Source organism: Corylus avellana, chromosome ca2 (assembly GCF_901000735.1).
Source record: "Corylus avellana chromosome ca2, CavTom2PMs-1.0".
NCBI lineage: Eukaryota > Viridiplantae > Streptophyta > Magnoliopsida > Fagales > Betulaceae > Corylus > Corylus avellana.
In genome coordinates this window covers 36,328,571-36,344,442 of record NC_081542.1, presented here as the reverse complement: position 1 = coordinate 36,344,442, position 15,872 = coordinate 36,328,571, and the positions used below count along the sequence as shown (strand labels likewise).

Sequence of the window (15,872 nt, the reverse complement as noted above, 5' to 3'; positions counted from 1 at the left end):
TTTTGTATACTATTCGCGTACGAGGTCCTTTTCTTTCAATAAAATTACTATTCATAAAAAATTGAGCCTGAGAATTGGCTTTGGCTTCTGCCAAAACATATATAAGCGAGTCAACTTGAGCTTCCTTCTGTGGCTCGTTCTTTGGCCTATTCATTTTACTTTAAGCAAGTCATAATGAATATATTTTATGTCATTAACCAAAAACTGTTCAATGTGAGAGTTCAATCGTACATACCCTGGCCCATGCTTCTGGTTTGTTATGAGAATCCGCTGTCTTAGATATTGGTTTTTGATCCCTGCTTCCTTTCGATTTCTTTGTGATGCTGTAAACTAAACAAATCTAATGTTGTAGAAGATTTTCAGCGGATTATTGAAGTCGATTCAATAAGAAATCTCATAGAGAAATAAAGAAACGCAAGCGAATACATTAAAAGAGGGAATAAGAATTCTAGGGTTGCACCCCTATGCTCTTTTCAATGAAATGAATTACTTATATTAAAAAAAATATATATAGGGTTTGTTTTGCATCCAAGAACGTCTCTCTCCTCTTCCATTTCTGATAGAATAGTCAAAAGTGGTTACTTACAATCTCTGAAGATGTATTTATAACTAGAACGTAACCCTAGTGTTGGGCCTAATCATTGAAGAAACTTTGGGTCAGTTTGATAAACTTCTCAAAATCAGTTTTCGCTTCTCAAACATTGAAAATTCTTCACAAATATCAGTATCTAAATGGATTTTCATGTGGCCCCCACCACCAAAAACTCTTTTCAAAAAACAAAATACTTCTCAAAACTCTTTTCATGTGGATTTTTTTTTTCCTCAGGGTTGGAGATTGCCTATGTATGTGGAGGCTGCTGGTTACATGTAAAAAAAAAAAAAAAAAAACTGGTGTGGCAGCCACTGATGGCCCCTTGGCCCATGATGGCAGCAGCCACCTTGGTGACCGCTGATTTGTCTGGCAACCACTGTGATCTCTAGACAGATCTGGTGGCCCCATGGTAGGCCACCAAGGCCGTCTACTGACCCTGCAGTGGCCACCAGGGCTGCTAGATCGATCAGCTGCCCTCACAGTAGAACACAGCACCATTTTCTTTTTCCTTTTTTTTTTTTTATTATTTTATTGAAATATTTCTCTGTTTTTCTTTTTAGAGCATCTCCATCAGCTTAGCTAAAAGATCAATATTAGTTATATTTAGCTATTATTGCTCTTTTTTTAGCTCCAACAGAGTGGCTTGCCATTGGCTAGAATAGCTACATTACTACAGTGAATAGCAATTTGGAGCTATTTACTGTAGCACACTAGATGAATAAAATATTGTTTATTTTTCTTTTGTTTATTGTTTCCTTATTTCACTTCTTTTCACCCAACATCTTTTATATTTTCTGAACACCTCTTCACATTTTACGTCTCTCTATCAAACACAAAATTTCTTCACACAAAATTTATCTCACTCACAAAATTTCTTCACACAGTTGGATGAAAAAATTGAATGCAAAAAAAATTTATTTCATGGAAACACACGGATGGAAACAAATCAATTGCAATTGGATGAAAAAATTTAATGCAAAAAAAAATTATTGCATAGAAACACGGATGGAAACAAATCAATTGTAGTTTGATGAAAAAAATTATTTATTTTATTAATTTTAAGAATTAGTACCTGCATGTGAGATGAATGTTCCTCATATGTGTTTATTTTTGTTTTTATGAATGATTTCTATATATGTGTTTGTTTTTCCCTTTAGTTAAGTGTTGGCAATAATATAATAAAAAAATAATGAAAAATAATATTTTAAAGCAAATAGAGAATGAAATAGAAAATCTGTTGAAGTATAGTGAAAAAACAATAGCTAAAGTAAAGAATTGTACTTTTTCACTAGGTAAAATACATAATGCTGTTGGAGATGCTCTTAGAAGCACTCTTCAAAACTTTGCCAAATGATTTTTGTTTTTTTGTTTTTTGTTTTTTTTGTGGAGCCCGCATACAATAATTCTTTTTTCAAATGTGGCCTCCACAAATCATTTTTCAAGTTTTACCTTTTTCAAACTCTTTTCAATATCCAAAACACTTCGCAAAGCTTTTACCAATCCAATCCAACCCTTCCCCTACTTAAGTGACACACATGACTGTCACATAACCCCTCCAAAGAGTAAAATTATTAAAAAAAACAAACGTTACTTGACTGAAAATAAGAATTGAAACAAGATCAGGCCAGAACTTTCAATACACCTGCATTACTCTGGCTTAGACTTCTTTTGGTAGCCTCCAAGCTTCAATTTTAGGTAGAAACTTTCAAAGTACAAAATGTTTTGTCATGACTATCCAGAATTCTTTAGTTTATTGCTTTGTTGGATGCAATGCTCTCATCTTAGTTGAATTGTCAGTTTTCAAGCATTAGTAAATTCAGTTGTTAAATAGCATAACATGTTTTGTGCTGGATTTATATCTTAATTTTGAGGAGGACAATACTGATGTGTTTTGAAGATTGATAAAGAACATGATGTGATTTGGACAGAAAAGACCCTCTCTGCCTTTGAAATTATCTTTGTGATTTTTTAATATTTTTCTTTCATAATGGTTTTACATGCGTAGTTCTGACATCCTTTGTCTCTTTCACTCTCTCTCTCCCCATAGATTTTTAGGAGAGCCGCTAGCAGATGATTGTATAGGCTCACTTTTAGTTTGGCTAATATGGTCAAAAGTTATCTGGTGATTGAACTGGCAACTTGTTAGGCTCACCTTAGTGTGGCAACATTGGGAATATTTGATCATGCCTATGAAGCTCCAGCATAAGGAAAAAAATGGTTGGGGGGAGGGGGATTGCAGTATGTTCTTGATAATGAAGTATGAATGCCTCTACTTATAAAACAAGGAAAAATATATATATATATATATATATATATATATATATATATATATATATATGAATGCCTCTGCTTTAGTGGTTACAACAAAGATAATAGTTTGGGGACCCTCTTATTCATCAGTATGGTGTTGTTTGTCCTACACTTTCTTTTGCAAGCAGAAGTTTGAATACCTTTGATTTATTGGTAAAATAGATTTTAGTAAAGTGAACATAATAATGATATGAGAGGGTTCCACATCAAATTTATTTGTTAGATTGTCAGATATAGTATTTTAAAAGATATCTAACTTGGGCTAGTTAATATATGCAAGCAAGATTTCATCCTCATAGCTCGTACACGTGATAAGTTGAGCTTGGTGGGAGAGATAGGTTACTAAAATTGCACTTGTTCCAAGTGTCACTGTGCCAGACACTGATACAAATGTGGTAGACATCTTTTGACTGGCAATTACACTGGACATTGAGTCCAGCACCACTTCTTTGTGTCCAACTTCAGATTGTTTTGAGCTGATGTTCATATTGAAGAAACTGCTTTCGTTTCTTCAATTTAGGATTTCATTCTAGCACCTGATGATTAGCCATTACTTTGTAGTCTTACGTAGTGCCAGGATCGATTACTGTATTGAACTCACTAGGAAATATTTTCCATAAGTTTCATACTTTATTTTACATCATATCATTGATTGTTGTTACTTTTGTTGTTTGCAAGTTTGCTGAGTAAGTTGGCTAAAATCAACATGGTGTAGAAGTGGTAAGCAAGGATATGATAAGCGTGAAGGTTATGGAGTATTGTAGCTTAGACAATGTAGAATGACGAAGAAAGATACATGTGGCCAACCCCAGTAGTTGATAAAAGGATTTATGAAGTCTTTTCTACCACATTTGGAAAGGACTAAGGGTTATACTTTGTGTTGTATACTCCCAGTGTACTCCGGGGCGCCTTTACGCTTTTTAATAAAACTTTTTATTACTTATAAAAAAAAAAAATACTTTGTATATCTTGCATAGGTTGATCCTGTCCTCTTGTTGTATGTTCCTGTATGTGTCATCTATATTTGAAGAATCCAAAATTTGGTGTGTTTTTCTGATTCTCTGATCTGATTGATTTTTGATATTTTATAGGGTTCAAGTGACATTGATCAATTAGGAAAGATCTTTGCTGCATTTGGGACTCCAACAGCTTCTCAGTGGCCTGACATGCCATATCTTCCTGATTATGTGGAGTACCAATATGTTCCTGCACCCCCTTTACGTTCTCTGTTTCCAATGGCTAGTGATGATTGTCTAGATCTGTTATCGAAAATGTTTACTTATGATCCTAAAGCTAGAATATCAGTGCAGCAGGCATTAGAGCATCGGTGTGACTTTTTTAACCATTTAACTGGGAAATATGTGGTTTACTTTTGGTTCCCTGGTCTCATTCATATTTCCTATTTAGGTACTTTTCATCTGCACCTCTGCCTACAGTTCCGGATAAACTCCCTAGACCTGCTCCTAAGCGGGAATCTAGAGCTTCAGATTTTAATTCACACGATGGTCCCACCGTCTTATCACCTCCAAGAAAGTCCAAGCGAGTAATGCCAGAACGTGAGGGCTTTGAAGGAAATGCATACAAAGTTCATAAGATCGACGACCATGTTGATGAAATAAGACTGGCAGCTGGTGGAAATACAAGTGGGAATGAGCCGGTACCTCTGTCAGTTGATTTTTCTATCTTTGGAGCAAAACCTCCTAACAGGCCTACAATTAACAGGTAAAAACTAAAAAGGCATTATTGTTATGTTATTTCCATAATGGTACAAACCTTTGTAAGCTACTTAAACTTGCATGATGCCTAGTTCTGCTTGATGATGGACTTTAAACATACTGGTTGTAGCATACTCATAGGTTGGGGAAAACTTATTAAGCAAGCCAGATTTTATTTTTCCAAAATAAAGACTTAATGCCTTATTATGACAAACAGATTATTTTGATTCCCTCTATCGTTCAGCCAAATGAAGCAAATTCTCCTCCATTCTTTGACCAAGTCAATAACAAAGTTTAAAAGCTTTCATCTAGGTATATTGCTCAGAAACATATGTTCTGCCAGCAAGGACTGTGTGGCAGTCTGTGTAGGTGGCTCATAATGAATATTTACACTAGGATCTTAATGTTTGGAAAAAAAATAACTGCCCCAATATATGCCTACATATGATTTTGGTTTGTCCGAATTTTTGAACTTGGAAGTGAAGAATAAGAGTGGTTCACTACAATGATTTGAATGAGATCAAAAAAGCTCACCTGATCTGGGATTCTGTGAAAGGATCAGAGATTCTCGACTCGATATACCTGAGTCGGACAAAGCAGTTGGGTGGACAGGACAAACAATTTCCAACACTATTTAGGCATCTGATTTTAATATGCTAATTTCTTAAAAACAGAGAGTTGCAATTTGATTAAGTAATGCTAGTAATCGGTAGGACCCCTCAATGATTGCTATTATCCAGGTGCTTATTTGTGTGATATAATATTTTTATTGAATTTCGTATTTTGGGCAAATGTGGAATATGTGTTTTAATTGTTGTTATAATATAAACCCTTTATATATATATATATATATATATATATATATATAAAATAAAAAATTGAGTGCTAAACAAACAAGTGGAATATGGACTTTAGAATCGCTTTTTTCATGAAGTTGGAACATGCAGAAATCTCAATGCTTGTTACATGTAGCAAACCTTGTACTGGAATGGTTGTCATTATTATTGATTCTTTCTTTTTGGTTCTTTTGCAGTACTGACAGAACACATCTAAAAAGGAAATTAGATCTTGAATTCCAACACCCCGAATGAGAACATTTTATATGAAGTATACTCAAATCCTGTTGTCTTTGTTGTCTAAGGTCCAACATTTGTGAGGTATGCAGTTAATCTTTAAATGGTGTTTTAATGCTGGCTAGTCTCCAGCTCTTTTTCTTTCTCTGTATTCAAGCCTTTCATTGGCTAATTTTTTGTTTAGTTATTAACTGCTATGAATCTGAATTCATCAAGTTTGTAGGTTTGAAGTTTGTGGGCAAATAATAAAATGTTAAAAGAAGAAAAAAGAATATGGCTTCGAGTCATGGCTCCCTTTTCACCCCTAAAGAGAACTTGTTATATATGCCTTGGAAGTCCAACATTTTGGAGTTTTTTTTTTTTTTTCACTGTACTTGATGCTTTAGAATAGTAGAATTAGGGTTTGGGGTAGTTAAGAAACAACATTAATTTGAGTGTAACTTGTATCTCACTCTATGAGGAAAAGTTCTGGGGCCCAGTTTTCAATCAATTGTTCCTTGAACCAGTTTTGTGAGAACCTCTAGGAATATTTTCTATTACAAGGTGTTACTTTCTGGTTATTTTTCTTGAAAAATGTGGGATTCACATGTATTTCTAGGGTTTTGCACAGGTTTGTTGAGATGGATGGTAGTGGTGGATGATAGATCTGATGTTAAAAAGTATTAAGAGATTAGAAGGGATCTGTTTAGTTGGGAGAAAAAGAGGTCTTCAAAAGCCCAAATGTTCCTCTACTCACTCTTGGAAGTTGGAAACCCACAATTTTAACCGTAAGTTGAGATATAAAACAACAGGCAAACACAAAAACAATATTCTTTTCCTCTTTTTTTCAACTTTCTCATCATCCATACACAAACTCCATCATTGATTAAATAATCAAAAAAGACAAAAACTCTGGAAGACCTATTTATTCTATTCTATTCTATTCTATTCATATACCAGTAGAAGATTCATTTGCTATATAGTTGGGACTGGTCTAATGGACTATTAGAATTAGTACCATATATAAAGGTCAGCATGTTTGACAGGATTATGAGGATGCTTGGTGATTTTTGGTATGTTCTAGATTTGAACAAGAATTTGATATCTTTAGATTTAACGAAATCGGTCAAACCCTTCATATGATTTTGGCCATTTTGACTTTAAGACCTTTTTTTTTTTCTTTTTTTTTGGGTGGATTTGATAGATTCGTGACTTTATTTTGGACCTATTATAAATTCGAGACTTTTATCAGCCTTTCCGTCAAATAGGCAACATAATTTTTTTTTTTTTTATTTTAAAAAAAAAAACCGGGACCTTGCGGCCACTTTAGTTTGAAGAAATGGTGGAGCCATGAATGACTAGCGGCCGCCCCCTAGGAGAGGTGGCTCAGGGCACTCCCATTTGATCATGGGAAAAGATTTGGTGGAGATTCTCCTCTTTAGTAAAGGGTAGAGGATCTATTGCCACAACAAATCACCTAGATCTCTTGTTTTCACTTTTCAGGACTAAAAAAATTTATTTTGTTTCATTTTACGAATGATTTAATATGACATCACTTAAAAGTTTTAAATGATGTGACAATTTATTCATCACTTAGTATCATATATAAGATTGAATAAAACAAAATAAAATTTTAACTATAAAATAACTCAATTTTGTTTCAATTATGGGATGTTGTCGTTATCCACCGTGTCAAACATGATATGAGATGTTAATTATGGTAAGACTAGGAGGTTTACACAACAACGTGTGGCATGAGATATTTCTCTCGGGTCAAGGAGGCTTTTGGGTGTGTTTGATAAAAAGTTTTGAATGGAGAAAGGAAGAATGAATTGATTGATGTAATATAAAGTGGAAATGAATTTTGAATTTTGTGGGAAAAAAATTATTCGATAATGTTAAAAAATAAAAGTTAACTATTTTAGGAGAGTAGAAGAATTGCCTTTCTTTTTTTTTTAATTTTTAATTCGTGGCAAGAAATCTAGGGTGTTAGAATTGGATCAGGATTCACGGCACTTTCAAAGAATTGCCAGATCCACAATAGCTACAATCCAAACCGTTTGTGGGTATGTGCTATGATTTTACATCAAGTATGAGCCCCAGAATTGAATGCACAAAACAATTTGAGCTTGTTTTGTCTCTTGATTGTTAATGAGTTTTGATAGCTTAAATGGGTTTTGTTCTAGTCATTCTTGTTGCAGATTTTATTGCAGTGTTGATTGTTTAAGACGGAAAGGTAGTTTTTGTCTAGATTAAGCAGCTGCTCTCACTGCCCAGCTTCTCCCCTGAAATCCTCTAGTCCGCACAAAGGCATGAAATTCTAGCTAGAGCTGCCTTGCCATAAGAATCCTAGATTTTTCAAACCCCACTTACCCATCAAACGCAAGTACATAAATGGGTGCCAAATTTGAAAGAAATCAATAAAACCCACAACCCATTGCAAAGGAGGAACCATAAGAAAGGAGCAAAGGAGAGAGACCGTGGACAACCCATTGCAAATCCTATACCCCCAAAAAAAAAAAAAAAATGTAACTAAATCCCAAACCAACGAGAGGGAGAGGGCTATGGTCGTTGAAGGCGGCAACCGGCGGCCTACAGTTAAAGGTGGTGTTCACATTGGTCGGAGGAAGCCCTTAATTTAAGGAGGCCCTCGGTGGCCTTCGACGGGACGAAGCACATAGTTTCTAGAGGTAGAAGAAAGGTCTTTATGGAGAAAGAGATGGAAAACAAGGGGATAGAATGATTTTTGTCTGAAACAAAGGGTCTCGTTTTTTTAAATTCAAAATTTTACACGCGTCATCTTTCAGGCCATTCGATGTAACTAATGGCCTAGATTATCACTATTGTGGATCTGGCAATTTCTAAGAATTGCCGTGGATCTGAATCCATTAGAATTATTTTGCGAGAGCATTTATTCTCATTTGTAAATTGATTGCAGCCTGACAAAGATTATCTATTGAAATCGTTTGGCGAGCACCATTACGTCTCACTTTCCTATTTGACAAAATAATTATACAAATACATATCTTAAGATTATGGGAGAGCAATTAAAAAAAATTGAAAAGCAGATTAATCCAATTATAACTAAGAAGAATATAAACAAAATACGACCAAGACCATTCTCTACACATTTACTATATATATATATATATATAGAGAGAGAGAGAGAGAGAGAGAGAGAGAGAGAAATGTTGTATACTATATGATACCATCAATCCACCCTTAGGTGAACTCTTGTAAAAAGAAAGAAGAGGAAAAAAAACTCAATGGAAGATTAGCAATGTCATGCCAACATAGTAGAATTGTCATAGGATAATGGTTTCATATATGTGTACAAGCAGTTAGCTGTTATTCAATCCAATAACCCACGGTTTATAACCTTTTTTTTTTTTTTTTTTTTTTTTTTAATGTGGGTTTTTGAGCTTTTTGAAGTGTTTTGGACCTTCTTTGTGCCTATTTGTTGGACTTATTTGAATAGTTTTGGGTCAAAGTATTCCAAAAAACAATGAATATGATGAAATCCTATCCCTACCTTATATTTAACTTGAATTAGAAGTTAGCCCAAAAAAAAAAAAACTTGAATTAGGAGTATGGAGATGAATCCAAACTAAGTAACGGTGTTCCAGCAGAATGTTTTCAAACCCCACATAACAAATTAAGAACAGAAGCACAAGACATTATCATCATATCAACAATCAAAACAAACAAAAGAAGACACAAGTTAATTCAACAATCAAATTAGATGTAATGACACAATGTTTAGGTGGATTTTTATTGTATCACTTAAATGCTGCCACACAGTTTAGAAGACAGTATCTTTCTGTCAACAATTTCCAGATATCAAAAATGACCAACAGCATGCATTTCAATGGTATCCCAATCAACCCTTGGGAACCTGCAAATAGAAGAAACAAAAAGTATTAACCAAATATATTGTAACATGCCAAACTACACTGAGAAAAACAGTAAGCCAAACTAAAAGCCACACTTTTTGTGTTTTCGAAACCAAACACACTTTTCCCAAAACCATTAACAAACAATTCAAAATACAAAATACTTTTCAAACATAGATTTCTCACCTTTATATCACATCAGAACAGTTTTTTAAATCAAAACCCAAACACACTTTTCAAAATCATTAACAAATGTACCCGAACTGCATTGGTTTGGAGCTGGTTATTTGATCATAATGACTAACGGGGGCATAATTTTCTATTAAAATACAGTCATACATACACCTCTTAGATTTTGCCAAAATTTTATCTGTGCAATATCACAATCATAATAGTCATCATCTCACACAAAATATTAAAAAATCAAATGAAGACAAACTCAATCTTAGAGCTGCACACAACCTGGGGTGCTGAACAGCCAAGACTTTTTCTTTATAACAAACTTGTTCAAGCTTCTGATTTGGTAAATCACCCTTAGCTCAAATTGTATTTTCTAGCTCATTTGCTAAAGAAGAGTCAAGCCCAGGCAGAGCCAAACTCGGCTAATGTTCAAGAACAGGGCAATTATGAATTTTTTTTAAGATTCATCTACGTTAAAACCTTGAAGAACTCTACTAGTGGTAATACAAATCGTCTGCCAAATAAATATAAGCATGTCTCATCCGAAAGCTGCTTTAAAATGATAACAAGCATGATACAACCTCTTGCATGATGGGACTTCTGAGACATTAAATTAAAACCAGAAAGCTCGTTGAGGACTTATGATCATTTCCAGCAACTTGGTTAACATTATATAGCCTTTTTTTATTTTGCTAAGTCATTACATTATTAAGCCAAGCCTCAAGGATCATGAGCTAGACTGGCAGCAAGCCAGGTTTAAACAAGAATATCTAGGGTTGAATATAGCGGAAGTGGAGCTTGAACGCTCATTATTTGTCAAGCCAAGCCAAACAGCCAAAAAATACTTGGCTCAACTAAGCTCAATTAGAGCCCAACACAATCTCACCGCACCCCTAGCACCAAAGTGCAAAAACCCTCGCTCTAGAGTTCAACATTAAGTTTTAACTACAATACTCCACCTCAACTCCATAACTAATAGCAAGTCTGACGTGCTCAAACCAACATCCAGCATTTACCCACACCCCTAAAGGAAGGACTGAGCAGAGCTAAAGTGTATACTAAATGGATAAAGTATAAAGGATAGACAAGGAGTACCAAGGAAGTGGAAACTTAAAAGAATTTGATGGATGTGGAGAGACAGAGAAAGAGTATAAAATATCATCAGAGTGTTTTTGAATCTTTGAGAGATCTACTCTAGTTGAGGCAGGAAATAGAGGGAGAGAATAGGTTTTTTTTTTTTAAAAAAAAAAAAAGGTTTCAAACACCATCAAAATCTATTGCTATGTTGTTAATGAACTGAATTCAGTTTGAATTCCTCACTTATAACAATACATTAATAAACAACTCAAAACAATACATTAACAAACAACTCAAAACACAAAACACTTCTCAAACTGTATTCTAAAATTATTCTAGGAATACTTTGACAAAAGCTTATTATTTAAAAAAGTTATAAAATTAAAAATGAAAAAAACAGAGTAGCCGCGTGGCCACCCTAAGTAGAGGAGGGGTGGCCATGCGGCCAACCCTCTCCTCCGCTAAGGGTGACACATGACCACTCTTTTTTTATTTTTCTTTTTTAATCTTTTTTATAAGGCTCTACATCTGTTAGGTTTCCCCAAAAATAAGTAATGTACTTTATAGAAAACACCTTCTCAAATGTGGATCCCACCATAAAACACTTTTAAAAGAGCAATCGTACACTTACTCCCACTTCTCTACACCCATTTTTTCACACCCATAGGTGGCTTTTAAAACCACCATTAGATATGAGATGAATCTTTATTGGATTTTAATTCAATAGTGATTTTGAAAACCACTTATGGGCGTAAAGAAGTGGAAGCATGTGTAGCATTACTCTGTAAAAAATGTTCACTTTTATATATGTCACATCAAACTAAAAACATAATGCACTTACCCAAATACGTTAAAAAACATAGCCTAACACTTGGGGAACTAATGCCTGAAAATGTGATTTCATTAACTCCTTAGTAAGTTCTTGCTTTGTTGTTAGTAGCTTCTTGTAATTCACAACACAGTTCCAAATGAACGAAAGGAGAGTTTTGCAATGGAGAAAGGACTTGCTTCACTTGTAACATTTCTTTATTGTCATTAGTTGCAGTCTCCCATGTGAAGACAATATTAGCTTCAGTCGCTTGTTCAACACCAATCGCTATATAAAAGGGAATTACAATGTTAGACCCATCCTTTGATGTGAATGCTATGATGTTGATGCTGATTCACAGCCCACCAGAGTTTCCAACACACTGAGTTAATGAAATCACATTTTGTCTAAGCAATCGGTAGAGGAGATACTGACACAAAGAAGTAGCTTAAAGGAACTCCTAGACCAGATTGTGATCCCTTATCCATATGCATAGAGATTATTTTACACTTTGAATTTGAAAAAATTGGAAGTGGTCCCCCTTAAATTGGAAGACTAGAAATTTCATAACCAAAACTAAACATTAAAGCTAAAGTGACATCACCTCTCCCATCGTTGAAAAAGCACAAAAATAGAACTCCTTATAAATTGATAAGTTGACATGGAGATTGGCAATATGGCATAAGCTCATAAATATGCAAAGTACCCTTGCTTCCTCATATTATTAACTTTCCGACATCCAATTTCTTATCTAATCTTAATGAAATTCTATTTTACTTCTTATTTTTTGGTCCATTAGGGGCCCAAATACATAATGGGAGATTGCCCTCACCCTTCTTTTAAACTTCCCTTTGCTATTGTAGGCAAGATTTTATGTTTAACTTTTATGACTATCTCTTCCACCCTAAACTAAATTCTTTCTTTCTAAAAATAACCCAGGAGTACAAGGATAAAAACAGCACCACCACACTTCTCAATCTTTGGGGATAAATCACAAGAGAACCCAAATACCTCACCTCAAACAAGCAAAGTAAGAAGTTGTCAAATATCAAATGAAACTATAACCAATGTTCCTAGTTTTATCATAATCCTGACTAACTCGAGCAATACACTGTTCCAGGTGGAAACCAGATTATCAAATGCTACGTTTCAACTCAGGTTGGGCTTCCAACATAGTCTATCAAAATAGGATAAAAACAGCTACATGAACTGCCACAACAATGCCTTATTATCTGAAGGGTAAGCGAGTATACATTGTTATGTGTTACATAGAGATCTATGCAATCATTTTGGCATTCATGCTGCTTTCTTAGATAAAGGTTGGTTTAGCTAAGATTGGACATGCACTAAACCAAGCCCAACCCAAAGTTTAAGTTGATTTAAGATTTATCATTTTCCAAAAAGAAAATGATGTGCCAATGCAAGTCCAAGCAGTAAACTTAACCTAGCATGTTCCCACCCAAAACAAAAATTATAAAAGGCACCTAATCTAACCAAAGTAATAAAAAATAAAAGTTCAGAGTGGGTTGTAGTCTGCATGCACAGACTTGCGACAATAAAGATCAATTTTGACAAACTTTCAAAATGGTACCTATATTTAATAGAAAAGTCCCTGATTGCCTTAATTGACCAGATATTTCTTTTCCAATAAGAGGCAGCCCTCCCTTTCTTTCGATAGATTGAATCCTAACACACTACCATTGCTCTGATTGTCTTCAACTCAACTTGGGCAGCACAAGAAAACAAGTACTTTGAATGGCAAAGGCATTTCCTCGAACATTTTCTCCATTTTCCTCGCATAAGCAAACAAAAGAGGTTAAAATTTATAAGGTTATTATCTTTTCTTCTCTTTTTTCTGCCCTTTTACTTCATTCCATTCTCCTTATAAGTAGTGCGCTCTTTCAATTCTTTTATTAGCTGATTTATGCTACAGTTGTGAAATAACGATTGGCTGTCCATAAATATTTTGAATTTGCTCAGAATAAGCAAATTATTTCTGCTCTTGTTTCCACTTTTCTGGTCGACTACAACTAGAGAGGCTCTAATAGAAGCAGCATGGTTAATGCTTTGGCAACAGAATTTACTAGCAGGATCCAAAATCCATGAACCAAAAATTCCACAATGAACTCTGCAGGATTATGCCTCTAGAAACTAAGCATGTGGCATATAAAAGCATATATTGTACACAGCGTAAACTTTACATACAGGATCTTTGGCATTTCTTCAATTTAAACAGATCAGTTAGGATCTTAGGAGGTTCCCCCTGGTATACAATGGCAGCATAAACCCACAACAGACAACATCACTTAATCATATCAATAACTACTAGGAGATTAGTCTACAACTCTACATCAATAAATATCAACAGTATGCGCAGAGAACGAATCACTAATAGCCTCTTCAGCCCATTAAGGTCCAAACTGACCCAAACAACAGCCACTAATATTTTTTTTGATAAATAAATAATTTATTAAAAAGGGCAGAGAGGCGCAACCCTAGTACACAGGATGTATACAATGAAAGGCCCCACTAAAGGCGAAAAGAACAACAATAATCCACAAATTGAGGCATGTAGAAAATTGAGAAGCATTAAACGTCCCCGCCCAAGTGAATAAGGTCTTGACAAACTATTATGAAATCATTGTAAAGAATCCAATTCACACACATTCTCAGGCATGGTATAACAAACAACAGCCACTAATGAAATAAGAAATTATTGAAAAAATAATTACTCATTTGAACACCGGCAGTCATCAATCATTGACAGACAAATCTAGGGTAAACCATCCAATATAGACTTATTAGATTATAAAAAATAAAAAAATAAAAAATAAATAAAAATAAAAAAGAAAGAAAAAAGAAAGGTATTCACCAAGCAAATCAAGGAAACAACAAAAATTAGTTATAAATTTAAATACATGCATCACTTGGATATAGAAACCTTAACTCAGCCCGCAAAAATCAATACAAAAGCCAGCAAAACCCACCAATCAAAACTGAATTTAAAAAAAAAAAATCAATGATTTAATACTGCATCAATCGAAAGTCAGAACTACTATCAGGAAAAAAATAATAATAAAATAAAAAATTAACGATTACTCATTTGAGCACACACCTGCAACAACTGATAGATTGATCATCAGTGGCCTCCTTGGCCGTGCTCCTTGGCATGCTGCTGGTGCTCAAGGTGACGGCGTTCTTCAGGGAGTGCAACCAGGTAGGAAAAGATCATCCCACCATAACAGACATGCAAGAGAGGGTCAACGGAGCCGGTTTGGATGTACTTGGCATTGTAGTTGTCCAGCCCTCTCTGTACTGCACTCTTCACATAGTTTAGGGAAAGCATTGGCTTCACATGGTTGGGCAGTTCCTTCACCTTCAGCCCCTTGACCTCATTGTAGAAATTCCTCCACGCCATTTGCTGTGCATAGACCACAAAGAAAAAAACTCAAAAAATCAGCACACTTTAAGACTCCATTAATCACCATAAATACCCTTACTATTTTTGCTGATAAAATTTTAACCCAGCAAATCCATTAAAACAAAAAGGGGAAAAGAAAGCTTTGTTCGACAAAGACAAGCTAGGCCCCATTTGGTTCACTTCAAAAATTGAAATATTGATTTGGGCATTTCATGCCAAAGCCAACCTCTGGAATCCTCCAAATGTCCAAAGCAAAATATTGACCTCAATAAGACTTACAGATCTCAATTATAACACAATTTTTTTTTGATAAGTATTATTCTTTTTAATTGAAGTAAGAAATGTGTGTGGTGTTTCCAGGATCAAATGGCATTGAAAAAACCACTCATCAGGATAGCCACATTGATAAATATAGCGCCCAAGCCATTATACCAAGAGGAACTATTTATCCCCCAGAATTGATAATGGGCGCAATAACACAATTATAAGCCTTCATATTCACTCCTACTTTCCCAGCAACCAAACAAACAGATGACAAAAATAAAATAAAAAAATCTAATTTCCCCAGAAAATGTATTCCCTAACACTATTTTCGGGCAAAACAAACGTGACCCACGTTCGTTTCTCCTCTGCTTACAATTTTTTTCATATTCCCTCTCTATAGTGCCTAGTCCTTCATTTCTAATGCCATACTCATTTCTTTTCCTCAGTTTTCTCAATAACCAAAAGGAACGACATAGAAACGAATCTAAAGATTAAAAATTTGAATCAGCGATGCCCACAAACCCTAACGCAATGTAATGCTTGTTTAATCAAGAAGCAAG

At 34.7% G+C, this 15,872-nt stretch overlaps 2 protein-coding genes and 1 non-coding gene across 3 annotated transcripts in view; 1 reads left to right on the top strand and 2 right to left on the bottom strand.

Moving 5' to 3' along the window:
* The window catches only part of LOC132172227 (cyclin-dependent kinase D-3-like), a 20,277-nt gene extending 14,372 nt beyond the window's left edge, over positions 1 to 5,905 (top strand). The window contains exon 7 of the mRNA XM_059583690.1: positions 5,651 to 5,905. Coding sequence (XP_059439673.1) covers positions 5,651 to 5,708 — 58 coding nt within the window. The 3' untranslated portion in view covers positions 5,709 to 5,905. The remainder of the gene's footprint in view (positions 1 to 5,650) is intronic.
* Positions 5,906 to 14,766: 8,861 nt separating this feature from the next.
* The window catches only part of LOC132169679 (transposon Ty3-G Gag-Pol polyprotein), a 7,950-nt gene continuing 6,844 nt past the window's right edge, over positions 14,767 to 15,872 (bottom strand). Inside the window, 1 exon segment of the mRNA XM_059580674.1 lies at positions 14,767 to 15,048. Within this exon segment, the coding sequence (XP_059436657.1) occupies positions 14,767 to 15,048 (282 nt within the window).
* LOC132173197 (small nucleolar RNA snoR80) lies at positions 15,388 to 15,511 on the bottom strand. The gene has a single exon (XR_009439288.1). It is a non-coding gene; the product is annotated as a small nucleolar RNA snoR80 (small nucleolar RNA).